Below are 24,791 nucleotides of genomic sequence, written 5' to 3' on the forward strand. Positions count from 1 at the left end.
TTTTTCTCATTGTTACGTCTCATTATGATCTTTGTTGTGGGCAGCTGGTGTTGTGGGGGATATCCCTGGGTGCTGGTTGTGGAAGGTCTGTGGTAGGATAGCACTGTGGCAATGCTGGTTTTAATGAAGCTGTGTTGAGGAATACACTTGTTTGGCTGATGTCTTAAATGTTGGAGGGTCCAGTATAACTGTAAGGGGTGTCCCTACCATTGATCCACTGTGGCTCCCAGCCAGCAAGACGGAGGACCGGCCATGATGACTAGGTTCGTGTCTTTGACAACACCTGTCGCCAGGATTCCCAGTGTTACCAAGATTGTTTCTCTTGTTTCAGACTAGAGATCCTGGTAGAACGAAGAGGTAGTACTTACATATTCAAACACAGAGCTAGTTACCTCTCTCTCTCTCTCTCTCTCTCTCTCTCTCTCTCTCTCTCTCTCTCTCTCTCTCTCTCTCTCTCTCTCTGTTCCTTCCTGATGGTCCTTTGTCTACCCCACGGACTCAGTGTCGTCTACGTAGCGACCGTAGTTGCCCTGCAGTGTTGTAATATCTTGGAGGACCTGACTGTATGACCTACATAGACAGACAGACTCGTTAATTCAGCTGAGTTTTCATACTGGCGTCCTTCCTCTTTCGTATCCAGACATGACCAGGAGCTTCTCCTCTTCCTTGGGTCTTGTTCCTCGTCAAACTTTACCTTTGTGTCTTGTAATTCATTCTCTCCTGCATAGTCAAGCGAGGAGGTCGCCAGCAGGCATACAAACTGTGCTGGGGAAGTTTCTCTCTGTCAGTGTGGGGTTTATTCTTCAACTTCTTACATCCTTGTCTTTGAGAACTTCTAAATACTTTAAAGGAGGTTGTGCTCTTGAAGGCAAGACGGGGTTCAAATTAGTAGCTTCCACTGCGAGGCAACTGATCCTCAAGTTAAGCATTTTGGGGACACAAACCAAAATCAGGATATTGGTACAGTTACCTTACACTGCCTGGCCACTGTATAGTTACACCGCCTGGTCAATTATACTGTAGGCTAGTTCAGTAATAACCTATAAACTTCTACATGAAATACTTTGTAATTACATAAACAAAGATGATAGCATATTTCAGTGCACCACACTTTCACATCCCATCCTCTGTACTTCAAGGTAACAGCACCCATGTTCACCCTCCTACATTGTAAATATCAGGGAAGCGTCCACCACAATGCCCTGAACCCTGGCTACTGAACGTTACCTCCCATTTCAGGTTATCATAGAACCCGTGTTGAGATTTGTGTAGTGTTCACGATCTTGTCTCCTCTGCTCTTCTGTACATCATTATTACTCAATTAGATGATCACTTATTCCAGTCTGTGTACCACATCTGAGTTTCCATACTACAAATGTGAAGACAGGATCTAGTACTCATTCTTCATGTAGGTATAAGACAAACTCATGTTAGCAGTCAAGGACTCTCTCTCCTCTCTCTCTCTCTCTCTCTCTCTCTCTCTCTCTCTCTCTCTCTCTCTCTCTCTCTCTCTCTCTCCATGAGAATCCAGGTTCCTTAACTCTATCTCTGTATGATTGAAGTCCCCCATTTCAACTACTTGCCATCTATGATAATTGTATGTATGATTGTTTCACATACATTTCTGATTGTTTCTTCATAAGTCTTCAGAGGATTTTATCATAGTAACATAATTACGCATTTCTTTTCCCATTATGTAATGATTATTAGGTTATTTTTTAGTATTTCCAGAAACTTGCGGTAATATCATAGTGAGAGCATCTAAACTTTGTCTTCCCGTTGTGCGTGTAAGAGGCAGTACTTGATATCAAAGTCTAGATCTCTGATATTCTCTGTTTGTATTGCCACAAAAATATAGATCCATCTTGAGTAATATCTGCAGTTTCATCCGTATTGTTTGCACATAAAAGTAGAAGTACAGTATTTAAACTGATTGGAGATGTATAACTAATTTTACTAATTTTTTATTAAACAATAAAGAAAACACTGAACCTCGACCATGTTTTGCAACAGTATATTTGCAGTTTAATTATGCTTTGCATGTTACTCTGAGAAGCTTCCCCTCAAGTCTCGTTTTCTGTTCGTCTGATTTATGCATGTAATTCTCGGGCGTAATAAACTTGTCAATTTTATGTTTAGATTTTCCTCTCCTGTAATTATGACCATAAGGCCTTTGATGTATTATTGTTACGTATAAAGATTCCTAAATATAAAAGTATAGTGATTTCTTATACTTTCAGGATTGATCAGCCTCAGGCTTTAAGTATACCCATCAATAGCTTACTAAGAAAACGAGAATATGCCATGCTGCATGAATCTACTTTGGTGTATACGTGTGTGTGCTTGGCATGAATCTCTGGCAGCAACCATGGAAGCAAACTGCTTTCTTTTACAAACTTTACATGTAAAAGATGCAAGATGTTGTTTGAACCTGAAGACATGCTCTGGTGTGTGCCAGGAAAACTTGAGCAAGCTGAAATGCGTCTTCATTACAGCGTGCGTGGAACGTGTCGGGGAAGGACGCTTGCCCCAAGACACAGCCTTAGACCCACATTGTGAACTAGTCTCGCTATTACCAGTTCCATTATATACATACTCACGACCAGCCATTTTTTTTTTCTTTTTTCTCGTTGGAGGCTCCAGTCACACTCAAACCCATATAAAGGCTGGGTACTAATTGAAATAGGATACTGTAAAGCACATCAGATATGGTTATTTAAAAAATGACTCGTGTAAGACAGTCTTGTGTTGTTTACACCGTTTTAATGAGTTTAGGTACGTTGTAAGTTGATTGGGTAATGGCACCACATTGTTTTCACCGTGGCAAATGCGTCGTGAGCTTGAGGGGTTTTTGATATGTTGAAACTTTCTGAAATAACCGATGAATGGTGTCCAGGAACTCCGTGGTGTAGCGGTTATTGTTGCTGACCATAACACATTCACGGGATGGCCGAATAGTGTCCGCACAGATTCGAATCTTGATCGTGGCACTTGATCCACAGTTAAACCAGTTGTTTATTCTCCACTTGGGACTGAGTGATAAAATTGGTACCTGCTGTCTCTACAGAAATCGAAAGAATAATACTCATATGTCTGTGGATGTGTTTGGTGTTTAGAACTGGGTTGGATCCTTAATGATTGTTAGGTCATTTTGATACATATGTTTGGTCATTTTTGAGTTTTTTTGGGGGAAGGGGTTCTATGAGTTTCTTAAGTGTAAGGCTGGGGTCAGTTTCTATTTCAAACTCGTGTTTGGTTGTTGGTTGTGGAATGGTTTGGATAATAGCATTTTATTGCGGGTGTGAAGAACTGATTCCCGAGCGTGCGTGCTGATGTGGGATTTTGTTTGTGGTGGTTAGGTAGCCGGTGATTGCTCTAAGTGCTTTATTATTGAGGTTTTTCGGTTACCTAGGAGCTCCTGCAACTATACATCCCCAGGACATCCCATTCAGAGGTTTGTGTAGCTGCAAGGCCGCACAACATTCAGTTGTTGTCACTAGATGGATTTATTTCCAAATCGTTTTGAAAAAGATTTGTAATGATTAGGGCCTGGACATGCAGGAGGGTGAAAGGCATGCACGGAATGGAGTGAATTTGGAAATGTCTAATGCGGAGCTCACCATGCAGTCATTGGATTGAAACAGAGCATGTGAAGTATCCAGGGTGATCCATGGAAAGGTCTGTGATGCGTAGCTGTGGATAAGAGTTGTGGAACCGGTTCATTACACATGACAGCCAGAGAATGGATGTGAACGGATGCGCCCTTTCTTTGTGACCCATTGCCTCACTAACGCGGGAAGTGGCAATCACGAAAGCGCGCTTAGTGCTTATCTTGTTTCAATTTCCTTGTGGTTACACCACAGATAAAAAGTCACCTTGTTGAGTCAACAACTGTTTATAGTGTTGTATCATTCATAGAATTACCAGCTGTTATGCAACACTATTTCTCGTTAATTAGGTTAGTTTTAATATGACGCTGCGTTCAAACTTTCCCTGAGGGATTTTTCTTTATTCAGTTATCAAGTGTGTGAAGCCCAACTGTTGTAATGGTTCCACATTCTCAGCAATGTTGTGACACCATAATTAGGAAAGGCAACGTTTGGCTTGAATTATTTCCAAATCTTACTTTATCTATTTATGGCTTGTAAGGAAGCAGTATGTAGATGATACATTATGCATGGTACTAATGAAAGTAAGGAGTGCCTATATAGTTAGAATGATATATTTGAATACTAAGATAGTGTTGGTCCGGCAGGGCGCACCCAACACTGAGGCAGCAATTGAAGGAGCTGGTGTCATCGGGCCGCCTAGAGATTGCCACCGGAGGTTGGGTCATGACCGATGAGGCCAATGTTCACCTTTACGCCATGCTCGACCAGTTGATTGAGGGTAAGTATATGTGGCTGAATTTTAGGAAGCACACAGCATATGGAAGAGGAGGTCTGAGACTGTAATAGGAAAGGGTGAAACTGACGGAGATCTTTTAAGGAAATGAGCTGAAGAGATTGAGTACTTTCGTGTTAAGATGGAGAGGACGCTGAAGAAAATATGCAGAGGATGTAAATTATGGGAATTGATCAAAGGAACAATTAGCTAAAGCTCGTGGGATGCTAAAGATGTTAACCCCTTGAAAATAGAACGATCCTTTAGCATTATATAACGAGTGAATTGGTGTAATAGCCTCGCTTACGATCTGCCCTTCATCGGTCATATCAAAGGTGACTTTATAATCCTCAAAGGTCATACCATTGTACAAAGGGCATTAAACTAAAATACGAAATTCACATTCACTCTTCAACGTTTTGAGGCCGCCGTGGCCTCATGATGCTGTACTTATTATCACTTTCTCACATGCCAACACTTTAAATCTAGACCAATGAGTGCAACCAAGAATGTGTGAAAGGGAGGCCAGGATCAAATCTTGAGCTTCATAAAGTTGGCGGGAATGTAATTTCTTTGTATTGTATTGTACAAAAAAATAGAGAACTATTTTAAAAGACCTGATTGCTATTTTGTTTATCATTACCTGCAGAAGAAAGTATTGATTCTAATTGCATATTTTATTGAATTTGTTAAGTTGCTATATTCAATAGATATCAAAGATAATCATATACCTATATAATGTATAGATTCAAATAAAGGTCTGTTTATGATAAAATGAGAAGGTCACATAATCATACATCAACTTATTAAATAGAAAATTTCTAGTGTTACTGTAAAATCACTAGCTCCTATGTCCTTCACAACATGGACATGAATTAGAATGTGAATATCTTGTTATGGAAACAGAAGGTAACGTAAATGGTACCTGAAGTAAGAGAGCTTATTTACAGGGAGAGGTTATGGCCTATAAAGTTGCTCAAAATAAGAACAATAGGAGACTTTTATCACATCCATCTTTCCATATTATCAGAGGTAAGGATGATATGAGTAGGCTAAGTGATGAAATGATAAAAGCTAGCTTTATATAAAACTTTAAAAAAAAAATGTAGTGAAGAAGGTTCAAGAAAATGGGCCCATCGAGTGTAGAACTCCATGCTCATGTTGCATAAATGGTCATTTATATATATTTCACTGCATTAGATTTCTGTTATCACCTTATAAACCCCTTTTCTTGAGGTGATATATGTTCAAAAAAAATCTCCAGGGTCTCCACATCAAGCCATCTACAAGTTCAGAAATAATGATTCTGTAGTAATCGTTAGGAATGGAAGCAGTACCCTCTTCCTCCAAGTTCCTGTTCAATCTGGTCATTCCTCTATTACAAAATTATCCGGTTTCTTAGGAACTTCAGTCCTGTGTTTCTGTGGTGGACTAACCACACATTCACGAGATCATGGCATACAATATTAATTGAAATGTACTTCATATTTAGATATTATTATGCTATAATTACCAATGCTTCATCAGTAGTCTTCAGTTGATAAACATGGGTATTCCTATGAGTCCACGGGGAAAATGAAACACGAAAAGTTCCCAAGTGCACTTTCGTGTAATAATCACAGTTGATATACATCGAAGAGACGAAGCTAGGACGCCATTTGGTAAACATGTGATTGTTTTGGACAATCACATGTTTACGAAATGGCGTCCTAGCTTCGTCTCTTCGATGTATATCAACTGATTGTTATATTTCTCTCTTGTGTCTCCCCTGATGATGTGATTATCACACGAAAGTGCACTTGGGAACTGTTCGTGTTTCATTTTCCCCGTGGACTCGTAAGAATATCTTGATCACGAACAAAATTGTGATCCTTTCCAAACATGGGTATGTATAGTTACAGCTTCTCCTTGACTGACCTTGATTTTCAAGGAATTAAACCATAGATTTAGTGCCATCTACATATTTACATTTCAAGGAAATCATTTAGTTACCATACTGATAGAACATTGTATATTTTCTGGATATGTCCTTCAAGAGAAAATTATATGTACCAGTTGCCTCTCTCTCCTTCCTTTTCCATTTTTTCAGCCTGTTGGTTGTCATCATATCACCTTACTTCTTTAAGTTGTCTGTTGATGCACGTTGGATTAGTCTCATTACAGAAATATTCTGAATGTTTTTTTCCTTAAGGAAATTGGCCAGTTTAGCATATAGAAGTTCCTAGCTGCTTTTTCTTGTGGAATTGATACTACTGTAGATAAAATAGTCTTGTACTAAGCACTCTATAATGACTTCTAACTGTAGATTTATGTTGAAGACTGATTTGACATTATCTTTGGCAGGTCACCAGTGGCTGTCCAACATTCTGGGAGTCCATCCTGTCAGTGGTTGGTCTGTTGATCCTTTTGGACATGGAGCAGCAGTACCATATTTATTACAGGAATCAGGAATTAAGGCCACTGTTGTGCAGCGGATACATTATGCATGGAAACAGTGGCTGGCAGAGCAGCAGCTGGGAGATTTCCAATGGAGACAAGTATGGGACTCTACAGGTGAAAATGATATTCTCTGCCACAACCGACCATATGATATCTATTCTATCAAACATTCCTGTGGTCCACATCCTCAAATCTGCCTTGGATATGATTTCCGCAAGGTAAGCCATTGTAAAGTTTTTCAACAGTGAGCCTGTTAGTTTTTCCTTTTTTGCAAACATAACAGAAAACTTTGTAGTAAGCATTGAAAGTATTGATTGAATGAGTGTTGATGTTAAAGAATGATTTCAAAAAATTTCACAATTATGCCTTGATACTTCCATTTATCCACACCGTGATCATAATACAATGTAGGGCAGTACTTTATGCCATGTTTATGGCGTAGTGTTTCCCACCATTATATTAGTCTGTAGCTGCTTGGTCATTCCACCCATGCAAGCAAATGGTAATGAATGAAAGATACAGAAAAAGGATGATAATGTACAAAACCGTGAACTACTTGGAGCTTTGTATTTCTCTGACTTTCCAGCAGTTTAATGTATATAATAGTGAATAATAATGGCATATGAAAACAAAAGTAAATTGATAATCTAGTTATATAAATACACCCTGGATCCACTGTATTTAAGAAGGCATTTAAGGACAGGGATGAATGGAGACTCCCTTGCTGTGGCCACCCCCTTGATGGGAGTTTTTGGAGAGAACAGGCATCAGAGTTGTAGATTGGTAGACAAATAGATTTAATCTTTAGTAATAAACGAGAGAGATAATACAGTAGGGACACATCTGCGCATCCTTAAACTTATGCTGCTGTGCCGAGGTACTCTGGAGTGGCATTTCTGTTGTGTTTCTGGAATTGCTTTAATCAGAAATACTTATGAAGAGTTTTTATCTGTACAATTTAGTGTCATGTAAGAGTGACACACCTTTAAATGTTATTGGATACCATGAAGGTGCAGATGTCAAATAGGGCTTCCTTGATGTTTCCACTTATGATGACCAGTGTATGGAAGACATATATCTAGAAACAAAGCAGTAGCATTATATTCCCAGTAACAGCCAAAACATGTACCAGCCAGCTGTATGTATTGGTTTGTCTTTCATATGAAAGACTTTCCATTTTTATAGTAGGAATTGAAGTTTTACTTATAGGTTTCCCCACCAGTTGATGGATGAGACTTATAAGAGGAAGAGAAAATCAAGATATTTACCAACTTTAAGCACTTAGTATTTTAGAGAATTGTTGAATATGAGAGCTTATAGTCAATTGTAAAATACTAATGTGTGAAGTCTCCAAAAGAAGACCAGTCATTTTCAGAGAACCATGGAGGAAACTTTACATTGCCAATTGACATCTTATATGAGAAAATGTTTCTTTCCCAAAAGCAAGATGTATTGCAATACAAAATACCCATGGTGAAGATTTTGCTTTACCCATTCCCCTAATGCACTTTCACAAAACTAATGAAATTTCCATATTTCTTGTTCTTATGCCTTGGTAATGAATTTTACTATTCGCATCTGATAACTAATATTCATCAATACTTTTCAGGTTCCTGGGGAGTATACAGAATACACAATCAAATCTGTGCCTATAGATGACCACAATGTGAAAAAAAAAGCTGAGCTACTTTTGGAGCAGTATGGCCGCACAGGGTCTCTGTATCCTCACAACGTTGTGCTTGTCCCTATTGGTGATGACTTTCGCTATGACCACGCCTCAGAATGGGACCAACAGTATACTAGCTATCACCGTCTTTTGACCCACATCAATAGTGATCCCAAGTATCATGCCAATATCCAGTTTGGAACGCTCAAAGATTATTTTGCTGAAGTACAAAATCGAATGCGTGATTATCCAAGCCTTCAAGGGGACTTTTTTGTTTATAGTGATATCTTTAGTGAAGGTCGTCCTGCTTACTGGAGTGGGTATTTTACTACACGACCATACTGGAAAGTGTTGGATCGTCAGTTAGAAGCTTCATTACGTTCAGCAGAAATCCTCTACACATGGGCATATGCATGGGCTGTTCAAGAAGGCCAAGCTAGAGTTGTGCAACTCTTAGAAAAGGATTATGAAAAGTTAGTGCGAGCTAGGCGGAACCTTGCTCTTTTCCAGCACCACGATGCCATTACTGGGACATCTAAAGCTTATGTTATGCATGACTATGCCATTAAGCTTCATGAGGGCTTGCATGATACTATAGCATTAGCTGGTGAGGCAGCAGAAGCACTTCTTCTCACACCAGCTGCCATGGCTTCTCTTGACAGTCGGGCTGCACCTCTCCACCATCTTCACCCAGATTTTGAACGTTCAACGTATGAGCGGTTACCTCGCAAGTTGCCATTAACAGTACCACGTGGTCAGCCTCGCCTTATAGTAATGTTTAATTCTCTGGGGCAACGCCGCTATGAGGTAGTTAAAGTTTTAGTCTCTTCTCTTGACATGAGAGTCACTGATGAGCATGGTCATGAAGTGCCTATCCAGATAAATCCAGTATGGAATGATACTGGAAATGGAATGGCCATCCTCTCCACCCAGTTTGAGTTACTTTTTGTTGCAGATTTACCAGCCTTAAGTGTGATTACTTACAGCGTTCACCACACTTCTCGACCTACTACAGAATTGCGTGCATCTGTGTATTCCAATAACTATGCACCTGCACCTGATCAGAATTACTCCCCACCATTTGAAACACGTGATGTTCTACCAGGTGATATCCAGCTTGAGAGTGACCACCTTAAACTTCTGTTTGATGGCACAACAGGAATGTTGCGTTCCATCACGGACAAGGTCAATGGTCGTGTCACTCAGACTGCAGTTCGTTATGCTGCATACCCTTCTGCCCAATTTAAGTCTGGAGCCTATTTATTCAAGCCTGACCCTAATGCTCGAGAACCTGAGGAGGATGTGCTGACAGGTGCCAAGCCACGTCTCTTCATTCAGTCTGGTCCTGTGGCATCAGAACTGAGTGTGATGTTTGGATCGGTATTGATGCATACAACTCGCATCCTTCATGTAACCCACCAGCCACTTGCATCTGCTGTTTATATGGAAAATGTGTTTAACCTGGGTGGACGGTACAACAGCACAGAAACTCCTGGGTTCCCGCCACATTTTCGTGAAACAGAAATGTTTATGCGCATAATGACAGATATTGATAATGGTGCAGAACCTACCTTTTACACTGACCAGAGTGGTCTTAACATGCAGAAACGTGTACGTGTTCAACGCATTGGTATCCAAGGCAATTATTTTCCTATTACTTCAGCTGCAATGATTGAAGACAGTGGGCCTGGACGGCGACTTACTCTCCTAACAGACCATGCTGCTGGGGCTGCTGCATGGCAGCAGGGCTGGCTTGAAGTTATGGTTGAAAGGAGGACATTCTATGATGATGCTCGTGGCATGGGAGAAGGAGTGACAGATCAGAAACGCACTGTTGGCCGTTATTGGCTGTTGGTTGAGGATACACGGGGCCAAGAACCAGTAGCTCGCCTTTCCCTTGCCGCTCATCACCTTGCAAATAGTCTTAACTACCCAATCACTCAGCTTATTAATGAAGGACTCGATTCACACCAGCTGAATTCAGGAGTGCACCTAATAACTCGTCCTTTACCTTGTACACTACATCTGATGACATTACGCACCTTGCCAGAGCCGCAGTATCCTAGCTTGTTACCCTCCAGGACCACACTCATGATTCTTCAGAATCAATCACCATCATGCACAACCTCTGCCTCGGTATCTACCTGCAATGGATTAGGTGACTCACCCTTCCCAGGAACTGAACTCGCACTGCAGGTTAGTAAAGACTTCAAGATTTGACAGAGTTAGCACTTGTTCATGTAGATTCAGCAGGAAACTTCTTGCTTTATAGCAGATTGAGCAATCAAGTAATTCCAGATGCTACACTTGTTGAACAGCTATGAATGTTTGTTTCACATACATGCACAGACACCATTTTCATAGTCCTTCTACCTGATGTCATTTCCCAGTCTACAAATGCTCTGCAAGTCTTGTATATTGATTTCTTCACATAGTCATATCATTTCTACAATTTATCTTAAGTTTTATCTGCCATTACTTTTATGATTTCATATTTTGCAATAAGCTTTCATATTCTTCATGTGATCTGCTTTTAAGATTTTATATCCAACCTTTCAAGTAAGATAATTCAGCATCATTTACCTTAGTAGCCACACTTGTTACTTAAACAGAGTCTATTGCAACTCATTTACTGTAAACATCGTTACAATTGAAAATATTCATAACTTTTCTTTCTGTTACTCCACTTCCTCCCATTTCCAATTTATCGTAGGTTCAATTTTATTATCCTTACAAGATATATAACTTTTTTGCTGTAAGAAAATGCTTTTGAAATGGTGTGGTATGTGGGAGATGGGCAGGTGATAATTGGTGATGAATGGTGGGATAATAAAGTCAAGTTGCTAATGAAAGAGAAGGGAGAGATGTATGGACATTACTTATAGGGAAGGAGTGTAAGTGAGTAGGAGACATACTAAATAAGGCAGCAGGAGGCCAAGAGGAAGGTACGTTAGCTGAAAAAGAAAGCAGATGAGATTAGTTGTTGTTTGCTGATGTTACAACATTAGTGGCAGATTCAAGTGGGATACTATGGAGACTGGTGTCAGAATTTGGGAGTGTGTGAAAAGAGGAAGTTCAGAGTAAGGTAAATAAGTTTAGCAGCTTTTTTTTAGTGCAGGTTGAATGGAGAGATGTAGAAGGAACTGGGGTGCTTTAGATACCTGGGAGTAGCTTTGGCAACAAGAGGATCCGTAGGAGCTGAAGTGGACTACAGGGTAGTTGAAGGGTGGCAAAAGTTTTAGGTGCACTGGGGAATGTTTGGAAAGGGAGATCACTGCCTTTAGGGTCAAAGTAGACAAATATGTAAAGGATAGGGTGAATGTGTTGGAAATTAAATGTTTGAGGGATAATATGTGGAGTAGGAGGATAGATAGAATAGAATAAGATTTAGTAGGGTAAGAGAAAGGTGTGGTAGTAAGGGGAGTATGTTACAACAGGACATTTTGAGAGGATGAGGGAGAAGAGCATTACCAAGAGGGTATGCATATAAGAAGTGGAAGGATCAAGGAGAATGGGGAATCCAAGAAGGCAGAAGGATGGAGGAAAATATTCTTGAAGGCTTGGGGCCTGAACATGTAGGAAGGTATGAGACATGCAGTGGATAAAGTGAATGGAAGCAGTGTGCTTTACAGAGGATTTCATATGTCCTGGACTGAACCAGGGCATATGGAATGGTCAGGGGAAACACCAGAAAGGTTTATGGATCTTTATTGTTTATAGGGGGCTCTGGTTTTGGTGCAGTGTTCTTGACTGCTAGAGAATTATGAGAAAATGAGGCCATTTCTTCATCTGTTCCTGATGTTAACTGGCAAAAACATGGGAAACTGAGAACGTATATGAAAAAAATTCTTTTGGACGAAATTTAATGGTCTCATTTGGATGATGATGTTCCAGGTGATGTCTGGGATATAATTGGTCTTCAAAAGATGTCTGAAGTATTATAGGTTACTGTCAGGATTTTCAGTTTGTATTCTCACTAAGCCAGATGATCAGATTCAAATAACCAATAATGGCTTTGAACTCTGATCATCTTGAGAGAGGTGAAGCTTTATATAAATCTGAGTTATTTCATAATATGCATCAATGGTTCTCAGATATTTTAGGTATATTCCATGGCCAGTGGTATGATGCCAAATCTAGAGGTTTCAGAACTCCAAGAAGATGTTGGCACATGATTTTTAGATTCTATATTGTTTTTTGCATTCTGATAATTCTTAGTGTAAGAAAAATTTGATAAAAGTGAAATACCCAAACTTTATGCTTTTGCACTGCAGCTTAACAGTTATTGTATTTCATATATACATTTACCAATCTTTTAAGAAAACCAATGAAAGGCAAGTGTTCTTATTAAATCTTTACTTTTCAAGTGAAGAACATTAATGCCAGTAAGCAGCATGCATTTTTTTCTCATCCGGTGAGGTATTTTGAATCCCTAGTATTAATCATAATTAGAATTTCTTTTAGGCAACAAGTTGAGTATGAATTACATTGATTATATAAACAAAATAACAACAAAAATTTTACTTAGGGAAATGATGCTTCATGATGATGTTCTCAGAGGATCTGGTTCTATATGTTTGACAGGGAAATGGCTAATCTTGTCTTGGAGTCTTTATTGATTGGTTATACTACAGCCTGACTGTAACATAAAGAGCAGGATTCCATTGCACCAAGGGGATCCTGGGTGATTTTGCTAACATAATTGCTGATGTTCAGTTTATTAGAACTCTTCACTTTGGTCTGTTTGTTTCCACTGTCAAGTTCTCAACACAAAAAGTTTTGTCCAGGATGAATGGAGGTGCTGGAGTGGTGTTCCAGTAGTACCGCACCCATGTCCAAGGCAGTTAGCTGAAATATTTTCTCTGTAAGAATAGCCTCTCTGATTTGACTCATAAACAACATACACATGAGCATTTAGAAGAGATTTGTCAAGGATAAACTCTTTAAAACCAGACCTCCTGTAGATCTACATTACTTGCAAAGGGGACCTCACAAAGACTTGCAAGTCATGCCTTTGTGATAATGGTGAAATTTCAGCTTATCTATGTTGGCCATCTTATAACAGGTGCACATGACTTCTTGTTATCCTCCAGCCATGGCATGGGGAGGATGTCATTGTAGACTACTAACTGTAGATGGTATGGAACGGTATTTGCTCTGCAGTGATAAGAAGTCTAGTGATCCAGACAATGATCTATGTATTACAGAGGAGAAAAAGAAGGAAGTGCATCAAAATGCTACATAAATGAAGTAGTGACAAACAAAATACTTCACCTCTATGCCATGTAGCACTTAGAGCAATCTCAGCAATAAGCATCCACTAAAAGTTTTTATATTTCCTGCAGAATATGCCATTTTATTTTTCTGTGTAATTTTTTCTCTGTTTTTGATATTCTCTGATTTTCTATGAGAAAAATCATTATTCCTTTTACTTGAAACACCCATTTTTCAGAAAGCCTGAGACTTAAAAATGCAAAACAGATGAATTTGTTGTGGCAGGGGGTTTCTGTGAGTGGAGGTCACTTGAGTATGAGGCAGGGGTAAGCATTTTATTTCTGCTTCGGGATGGTTGGTTTAGTAATAGAGTGCAAAAGCACTAGACCCCTGCCACCCAAACCACCTTATAACTGACCATCAATGCTCATGAAGAAATAAAAAGATTGCACCTCCATCATGCTTACTAAACTCTGCTCACAGATCCCCCTTCCCTCAAAAAATATAACAATGACATCCCCCTATCCTCACATCCAGGCCCCACAGGCTGCATCACATACCCTGGTTCAGTCCAATGACAGCACATTGCCCCTTATTTAACACATCATTCCATGTTCAGGCTATATTCAGGCTGCAAAAAACTCGTAATTTTTTTTCACTTTCCTCTCATCTCCAGTTTATCTCCCCCTTCTCCTTTTCCCCTCCCTTTTTCTCTGTCAACCTCTCCTCACTCATTCACTCTGCAAGTCCAAACCATTTCAGCTCACCCTCTTCCACTCTCTCAAAATCATGCACTTTTAATGTTTTTATTACTTGATCAAACCCCCTTATACCACATGTTGTCCTCAAACATTTCATTTTCAACATATCCACCCTCCTCACATCCATACATCATTGGGGCTACCGTAGCTTCAAACGTACCCATTTTTGCCCTCTCTTTTAGTTAATCGCCTCTCTTTTCACACATTCCTCAATGCTCCCAGAACCTTTGCCCCCTCACCCACCCTGTAAGTCATTTCCACCTCCATGGATCCATTCTCTACCATGTCCACTTCCAGGTATCTGAAATATTTCACTTTTCAATTTTTTTCTGTTGAAACTCACACCCCAACTAACCTGCTAAACCTAATAACCTTGCTTTTATATACTTTGACACAATCTCCCAAACTTGATGACCAACTCCTGTATTTTCTCTCAGATCTGCCATTCAGTGCTGTGTCATCAGCAAACAGCAACCAACTCACTTTCCAGACCTCCCTCACCCCATGCCTACTGCATGGTCTCCCCTTTCTCCAATACCTTTGCATTTTATCTCTCTCATCACCTCATCCAGAAACAAAGTGAACAGCCATGTTGATATCACACACCCATACTGCATACCAGCCTTCACCTGGAACCATTCACTCTCCTCTCTTCTTACTTATATACATGCCTTACTCTCTTGATAGAAACTTCTCACTACTTCTGGTAGCTTTCCTTTTCCATGACACCATCGTCCAACATATTTAGGAAGTTTAAGGTTATGATCACGTTACCCTTAACTCTTCTCTCCATGTTTAGCAATTTTGTTGCCCTCAGCCTCTCATTGTAGCTCAACCCCCTTAATTCAGGTACCATCTTGGTTGTTTTTATGTGGACTCTCCAAGTTTAAACTTTGTGCTTCTTAAACTGAGGTGACCAAACATTTCCTTATCTGTGGACTTTAATGCTTTTCAACAATTTTCCTCCTTGACAATTATACTGAAGTGGAGCTTTGGCAATAGGTTAGGTATATATTGATACCTAGGTGTCTTTCACATATAGATTGTTGTAGCTTACATCATCCTTAGTAATAATCACAGCAAGGACTTTTTTCATGGTGTTCCATCCTTTGTACTTTGCATGTACTTGAATTGAAATTAATTAACCGTTTACCAATCCAACTTTGGATTTTTCCAAGATTCCCTTGTATGCTGATGCAATCATCACTTTTTACTTTCATGACTTTGGCATAACCTGCAAACACGTTCAGGTAAAAATCTAATCCATTTAGCAAGTCATTTACAGGAAGAGAGATGGGCCATAATTACCTATTTGTGATTTTGTGTTTGTACATTACAAGGAATGAAGTTTATACTTGTGGGGCCCCATTCTCTTGAACCATTAAGAAGACTTTCAAATCTTTATAAGTTGCCAGCATTTAGTGCCTCCTTGTTTAGAAATGCCACTGGTGACCCCTGCTCATTTTGAAAATGCTTATATAACCCTTGTCCTTTGCTCCTTCCCACTATGGTAGTCTTATAAGTGAAGAAGTCAATCCCTTATTCTTGTTACAAATTTGCTTACACTCAGCTTAGGTACTTTCTTAGCACAGTTAAGTACCAGAAAATAATTTCCATTCATTCCAAGCACTACCCATCATTCCATGATACTTCCCACTTTCTTATCCCCAACTCTTGCAAACATACATCTCAGTATTAGTATTTTCCCATCATCAAAACTCTAATCACTCTTCTAGTTGCTGCCAGATCTTATTTTTGCAGAATATATGCACACATAAACGTATTTGTCTTAAGTCTTGCACTCAACCCAGACAAATTTGAAATTTACATGCACTGACCTTAATCTCCCACACTCTTGGTACCAGTGACATGAGTATGCCCTCTTATCCTTTTTTTTTTTTTTTTCCTTTTTTTTTTTTTTGAGTTAGAGACTCCAGTCATGGACTAAATTCCACATTAAGGCCAGGCCTTAATTGAAATATAGAGAGGATTAGTTTCCTTCCAATCTCTGCCATAAACTCTCCCTTCCAGTCCTTCCTAAGCTTTGTACTTTTGTTCATTTTACTCTACCCTTTCTCCTTCTCCAAATGAATATGCTTGTTATACTCAGCACATTAAACCCTACATATTTGATTCCTTGTATTAATTCCCTTTTCCCATCTTCTAACCTCACCACTTTATTTTCATTCCTGAAGGCAGCCCTGAAACTGACTGGCATATTATTTACCACAATAACTTCCCTTATTTGATGCTATGGTGTCTTCCCCAACATCTCCTTATCATGTGTGTGTCTGTAATTTGTCTCCCTTAAAGTGTTAACCATAATCAGGCTTCTTTCATAATCCTGTCGTCATCACATTTTGCTTGGGTGACTCATCATTCATATGTATTACTAGAGCTCATGTTTGCCTTTGTCTCTTTTGAGGTTGTATCTGTCCCAATCATTTTGTTTCTTAATACTTTTGGTATTATCCATAAATATAGATATGATTCAAAGCCCTCTGAGATGTTGTTTACATAAGCCAGGAATAATGAAATCCCAAGATTCAGCCATTTATGACACTTCTTGCTGTTACTCTATTCCAGTTTTCATTGGAACATCTGACATGTCCATTTTTCTCTTCCACTTACACAATTTTCAGTCCACAGGAGAATTCCCTCTTATCACTGCCTGAATTTTCTTTTCTTACCAGCCTCCTGTGAAGAACAGTCAAATGCCTTCTGGAAGCCCAAGAATACATAGTCCACCCACCCATCTCTTTTTTTAAGGCTAGTGCTCACTCTATCTTATAATTTTAAAAGATATATGTGTGACTTCTTCCCTCTAAACTCATTTCCTTCTTACTAAAGTTGTTTTTCCCTTGCAAGTATCCATCTTCCTACTTTCTGAATATCTTTTCCAATGTTTTATAAGTCATTTTTATTAATGATAGTGGCTCTCAGTTCATTGCTTTTCCTAGATTTTTCTTCTAAAGATAGGCATGATATTTGGTCTTTTGCACTTCTTGGAACTAGTCTCTCTTTTATTATACAGCTGAACATCCCATGTGACCTGTGATGTGTTTTTCCACATTCAAGTTCATCTGGCAAGATTTCGTCAGAGCCATGGCTTATATGGATCAAGGTTCTTGAGTAGCCTATTTGTCTAGTCTAACAGTGTCAGTTCTTTTCAAATCTCTCTCCCCATCCAGCCTTATTGGTTAAGCCATATTGTGTTCCATGCTTTCCATGAATAGAAATTTAGCATTTACCTTTTCATATATTCCTTCATCAGTAGCCTTTCACTAAGTCTCAGCCTCATTACTTCCTTTTTAATTTGCAATCTGCTCTTTTGATTTATACCCAATATTTATGTAAAATTTCCTCCAATCCCAACCTTCCTTATATCACTACTGATTTCTTGCTTTGATATGCCTTTCAAATGCTTCCTTGCTTATAAATCTTCTCCTCAGCTTATCACTATTTCCTTAACTCTTTGACATCATCTGTCTCTCTTCTCTGAGGACCTTTCTTCATTTACTATCATTGTTACCCATCTGTTGAATTACGGAACTGTTGATTCGCAGAGCACCTTGTAACTCTTTCCTATATTCTGATCATAGACACCCACTTCCCTTTTTATAGTTCCTTAAAATATTGTTTAGCTTGTAAAGATACAACCCCTGTAACTTGGTAGTTTGACCTCCTTTCTCATTTTATTTTGCTTTTTTGCTAATCACGTTCCCAAGTTTGAGCTCTGCTTTATCACTTTCATAAGTGGAGCATGAAGTCAAATGTTTTCTATGTCCATGCTGTTATACGAGAAAAGGATATGAGATACTAATGGATTATCAGCCCTACTAATTCACTAGTCCTTATTAGCTTGCTGTTACAGGGAACTTTCCAAAACACATAAGACCTTGTCCCCATGATAATCTTTCCATTTGCAAGATCACTGTTTTCTACATTTGTTTCCTTGTAGTTCAATACAATAGCATCTAAAATAGGGTTTGTCTCTCTGCCTGCTGCACTCTTCTGATAGGGCCTTCATTAATTTCCTTAAATATTTGATGTGGGTCATCCATAAGGTACTGGTTAGCATTGATGACAACAATGCATTCAAGGGCCACCTGCAATTGAGCCTACATAGATTTGAATCCTGGCCACAGCATTCAGTCCCTAGTCATCCCAGCTGTTCATCCTCCCTTATGGGTTTGTTGTTAAATTGAGTGCCTTATTTAGGACTGGATATATATATATATTTTTTTTTTTTTTATCATACTTTGTCCCTGTCTCCCGCATAAGCGAAGAAGCGCAAGGAAACAGACGAAAGAATGGCCCAACCCACCCGCATACATATGCAAATACATAAACGCCCACACACGCACATATACATACCTATACATTTCAATGTATACATACATATACATACACAGACATATACATATATAAACATGTCCATATTCAAACTTGCTGCCTTCATCCATTCCCGTTGCCACCCCGCCATACATGAAATGGCACAACCCTTACCCCACACACGTGTGAGGTAGCGCTAGGAAAAGACAACAAAGCCCACATTCGTTCACACTCAGTCTCTAGTTGTCATGTGTAATGCACTGAAACCACAGCTCCCTTTCCACATCCAGGCCCCACAAAACTCCATGGTTTACCCCAGATGCTTCACATGCCCTGGTTCAATCCACTGACAGCACGTCGACCCTGGTATACCGCATCATTCCAATTCACTCTATTCCTTGCACGCCTTTCACCCTCCTGTATGTTCAGGCCCTGATCACTCAAAATCTTTTTCACTCCGTCCTTCCACCTCCAATTTGGTCTCCCACTTCTCCTCGTTCCCTCCACCTCTGACACTAATATCCTCTCTGTCAATCTTTCCTAACTCATTCTCTCCTTGTGACCAAACCATTTCAATACACCCTCTTCTGCTCTCTCAGCCACACTCTTTTTATTACCACACATCTCTCTTACCCTTTCATTACTTACTTGATCAAACCAACTCACACCACATATAGTCCTCAAACATCTCATTCCAACACATCCACCCTCCTCCACACAACCCTATCTATAGCCCTTGCCACACAACCATATAACATTGTTGGAATCACTATTTCTTCAAACATACACATTTTTGCTCTCCAAGACAATGTTCTCGCCTTCCACACATTCTTCATCGCTCCCAGAACCTTCGCCCCCTCCCCCACCCTGTGACTCGCTTCCACTTCCATGGTTCCATCCGCTGCTAAATCCACTCCCAGATATTTAAAACATTTCACTTCCAGTTTTTCTCCATTCAAATTTACCTCCCAATTCACTTGTCCCTCAACCCTGCTGAACCTAATAACCTTGCTCTTATTCACATTTACTCTCAGCTTTCTTCTTTCACAAACTTTACCAAACTCAGTCACCAGCTTCTGCAGTTTCTCACCTGAATCAGACTCCAGCGCTGTATCATCAGTGAACAACAACTGACTCACTTTCCAAGCCTTCTCATCCACAAGAGACTGCATACTTGCCCATCTCCAAAATTCTTCATTCACCTCCCTAACAACCCCATCCATTAACAAATTAAACAACCATGGAGACCACGCACCCTTGCCGCAAACAAACATTCACTGGGAACGAATCACTTTCCTCTCTTTCTACTCGTACACATGCCTTACATCCTCGATAGAAACTTTTCACTGCTTCTAGCAACTTACCTCCCACACCATATACTCTTAATACCTTCCACAGAGCATCTCTATCAAATCTATCATATGCCTTCCCCAGATCCATAAATGGTACATACAAATTCATTTGTTTTTCTAAGTATTTCTCAAATACATTCTTCAAAGCAAACACCTGATCCACACATCCTCTACCACTTCTGAAACCACACTGCTCTTCCCCAATCTGATGCTCTGTACATTCCTTCACCCTCTCAATCAATACCCTCCCATATAATTTTCCAGGAATACTCAACAAACTTGTACCTCTGTAATTTGAACACTCACCTTTATCCCCTTTGCCTTAATACAATGGCACTATGCATGCATTCCGCTAATCCTCAGGCACTTCACCATGAACCATTCATACATTGAATATTCTCACCAACCAGGTAACAGCACAGTCACCTCCTTTTTTGATAGATACTACTGCAATACCATCCAAACCTGCCGCCTTGCCAGCTTTCATCCTCTGCCCATACATGCAGATATACATCTTTCTTTCTTTCATACTATTCGCCATTTCCCGCATTAGCGAGGTAGCGTTAAGAACAGAGGACTGGGCCTTTGAGGGAATATCCTCACCTGGCCCCCCTTCTCTGTTCCTTCTTTTGGAAACTTGAAAAAAAAAACGAGAGGGGAGGATTTCCAGCCACCCGCTCCCTCCCCTTTTAGTCGCCTTCTACGACACGCAGGGAATACATGGGAAGTATTCTTTCTCCCCTATCCCCAGGGATCAACATATGTTGATATGTATATGTTGCACATATACATATCAACATATATATACACAGACTTATACATATATACTCATGCATATTCATACTTTCTTGCCTTTATCCACTCCTGGCACTACCCTGCCCTGCAGGAAACAGCATCGCTACCCCGTGCTTCAGCAAAACAGACAAAAAGGCCGCATTCGTTCACACTCAGTCTCTAGCTGTCATGTATAACGCACTGAAACCGCAGCTCCCTATCCACATCCAGGCCCCACAGACCTTTCCATGGTTTACCCCAGACATTTCACTTGCCCTGGTTCAGTCCATTGACAGCACATCGACCCCGGTGTACCACATCATTCCTATTCACACTATTCCTTGCATGCCTCTCACTCTCCTATATGTTCAGGCCCCAATCACTCAAAATCTTTTTCACTCCATCCTTCCATCTCCAATTTGGTCTCCCACTTCTCCTTGTTCCCTCCTTTTATGACACATATATCCTCTTTGTCAATCTTTCCTCACTCATTTTCCCCATATATATATATATATATATATATATATATATATATATATATATATATATATATATATATATAGGGTACTTTAACTTAGATCCCTAGATCTTTCATTGATAAATCCCTTAAGTTAGCAAAGAAATCATTTTATAGAGTTGAGCCCAAACCTCCCATTGACACGAAGAATCTTTTAGTTCTCCCTTTTAATAATAATTTCACTTTGCTTCCCATGTTGCTTAAATCCTTTAATGTAAGTGTTCCCTTTAGCAACAATAATACTATAAAGAATATCTTAATCAGGAATTCACCAGAAAATTCTCGTGGATGCATCTATAAAGTGCCTTGTGGAAACTGATAAATTTTATGTTGGTTAGACTGGTAAGGATCTTTCTGTTAGACTTAAGCGACATAAATAAAGTAAAAGAACAGGACAAGAATCAAATGCCTTGTTTAATCACGTTAAAAACTATGATCATTGTCTTAACTGGAGTAACACCATCTCAGTTATTAACTCTAACTCTATTACCAAGAGAAATATCTTTGAATCTTCTATTATTGAATACACAAAGAATTATAATCTTAATATTAGTGATGGTCTATACAAATTAGATAACTTTATTGTTGATAAAATTTGTAAAATGATAAGTTTATGAACACTCGTTGTATGTTTTGGACAATCACATGTTTACCAAATGGCGTCCTAGCTTCGTCTCTTCGATGTATATTAACTGACTTGTATTTCTCTCTTGTGTCTCCCCTGAGGATGTGATTATTACACGAAAGTGCACTTGGGAACTTATCGTGTTTCATTTTCCCCATGGACTCGTAGGAATATCTTGATCACGCACAAAATTGTGATCCTTTCCAACATATATATATGTATGTGTGTGTATGTATGATATATACTTTACATATACACATGCTGATAATCATACGGAAAATGAAACACAGTAAGTTCCCAAGTGTACTTTCATGTGATGAGTACATTGTCCGAGGAGATAGAAGAACGAGATGGAAAACTTAGAACTGTCAGTTTCTATATGAAGAAAAGATGGAGATGGAGATGACATTGGTAAATAAGTGTTTCTTAAAGCATCCCCATCACTGTCCCTTACTTCATACCACGTATACTCAGTAGACTTGTATTGTAATTTGAGCAGACACATTATTTATCCCATTACCTTTAGAGTAAGGCACTATACATACTTTCTTCATGGTAATATTCCATACAAATATTGCAGATTCATGCTTGTGGAATACATTTGGTAGCCTATTTAATCATTTCATTCATTTTCACTGTCTTGCATTGAAAAGCTAATCTTACTCATTTTCTTGTTAAAAACCCAAATTTTTCTTGTGAAATATTGGTCTTTAAAGTTGGAAGTGCATGGAAAATGACTCGGGGAATTTCCTTGAAATCTAAAAATGTAGCAAAGGATAAAGCAGAAAGGATCTATATGGTTTTCATCTTGTGAAGTACCTAAGTTTCTGCAGCATATTCACCCAACTATATGCATATTTTGAATTCTTTTTGATAACAATATATGTATTTACAGATGATTAATGGTTTGTTGTAAGATGAACATCCTATGTGTGCAGTAATACTGATTAAGAATCTCTTGTTACAGGTTTCTAGTATGCAGCAAACATCTCTGACTGCAACCAGCATCAAGGGACCCCTAGCGTCTTTACCAGAAATGATTGTTCCACACCACAGACTTAGGGCCATTACTCTGACCTTCCCCCAGCCACCTCCTCCCCCTCCACCTGCTGAATAAACTATTACACGTCTTTATAAAAGACTGTTATTCACCTGGAACATCTCTTACTTACACTTTTCTTCTGAAATCACTCTACTTGGGCTGGCATCTTTTTGGAACAACTTTACTGGGGAATTTTGATTATAGGTGTTTTTTAACTACTGGATTACATTCCATTAAAGTTGGAGAAGCCAAAGTCTGTTACATTTCTAAATCGTGCAACATGTATTACTGTATTAGCAGAGCCTGTTAATATAATTTTTATATGTATACAGTTTATTTGGAATGAAGTTTTGGAGAAATTAAAAACAAAAATACAAAGGTCTCACATTATTTATCCAACCAGATACAAATACAAAAAACAATTACCCATATTCAAATGGCATTGTAATAGATATTGGATGATAGACTAGAAAGATTTTGAATGATGGTCTAATGCACAACTTACAAGTTATCTTTCACATATGTGTGGATGTAGATTACTTATTGAAGATTATTTCAATGATGAAACCCAACAACAGAACTGGGAACACTAAAGAGGTTAAACATGATTTTAACACACTAGGATTATAATGAGGTCTTTGATTGTCACCAAATGATCTGCCTCATTATAACCTTTGAGTCTCATTTCTGAATTTGGCATTCAGCTCGCTCTCAAATGGCTATTTCTATGGCAAAAGCACACCCATAGTAAGAGATTGAGTCACATGAAACAAAGAAATGTCCAGTTACAGAGCAACATTACTCATTCAAAGAATACGTATTAGAGGTAGAAAATGCTATTTTAATTCCCAAAATGAGGCATATCCATGAGGATCTACCTCCTTTGACTATCAATAGATTTATGAGCTGGTAGACATTTTTTCACAGGATACAATCATAAAGCAATCTGCCCAGCTCTTATGAAATTACAGTAAACAGGTGAGGCAGCACCAAACGACTAAGCAAATCTTTCTTTACCTCCTCTTTATTGGTGCTGATTGGACCTGCTGACTGTTGCTTGATGCCAGTTTGTATTTTTTATGGCATTTAAAGATCTTGGTTTAGTGTCAGTGCTCCATGACATGAATCATAAGTACCTTGCATCCAGAGATAAGTTGTAACTGGAAAGCAGTCTCATGTGCTACAATATAGTAACCTGTTTTGATGATAAGCCTAATCAATATGACATTGGACTAGAATGTATGGACTCAAGACCTCTTTTTCCCATGTTAAAGATCCTCAAGGTGATTTGCAAGCTGAATAATTCTAAAGATTTATTGTGTCTAGTAGTTCACAAAATAGGCAAACACAATTCTGGTGCAAGAGGCTGCTGCATGTGTACCAACCCCCTTGTGAGATTTCTTTGTCTTAAGAGTTACCATCACCTTAGAGGGATCCATCTATCAAACATTGAGTTTTGAAATGAATATTTGGTATTTTTGAACAGGTTTAAAAGAAAACAGAGAATGCTTAACAGATCATCTTATTATTAATGTTCACCTTTCCACTCTAAGGACAATACTAATCAAAGTGATTCTAAAGAATCTGTTCTAAATTAATATATTAGCATAGTCTTACTTTAATTTAGAATGAAGCTCCAAAGAAGAGCACTTTTTAAAAGGAGCCTTTGGCTGTGGAATTTTG

At 39.0% G+C, this 24,791-nt stretch overlaps 1 protein-coding gene across 8 annotated transcripts in view; it reads left to right on the forward strand.

Moving 5' to 3' along the window:
* The window catches only part of alpha-Man-IIb (alpha-Mannosidase class II b), a 1,285,879-nt gene extending 1,262,393 nt beyond the window's left edge, over positions 1–23,486 (forward strand). For all 8 annotated transcript variants that reach the window (XM_071663884.1, XM_071663880.1, XM_071663881.1 and 5 more), the window contains 4 exons: positions 4,256–4,389; positions 6,727–7,040; positions 8,432–10,684; positions 23,034–23,486. In XM_071663884.1, the coding sequence (XP_071519985.1) occupies positions 4,256–4,389; positions 6,727–7,040; positions 8,432–10,684; positions 23,034–23,183 (2,851 nt within the window). In that variant the 3' untranslated portion in view covers positions 23,184–23,486. The remainder of the gene's footprint in view (positions 1–4,255; positions 4,390–6,726; positions 7,041–8,431; positions 10,685–23,033) is intronic.
* The last annotated feature ends 1,305 nt before the right edge of the window (positions 23,487–24,791 follow it).

This window comes from Panulirus ornatus, chromosome 8 (assembly GCF_036320965.1).
Source record: "Panulirus ornatus isolate Po-2019 chromosome 8, ASM3632096v1, whole genome shotgun sequence".
NCBI classification, from domain to species: domain Eukaryota; kingdom Metazoa; phylum Arthropoda; class Malacostraca; order Decapoda; family Palinuridae; genus Panulirus; species Panulirus ornatus.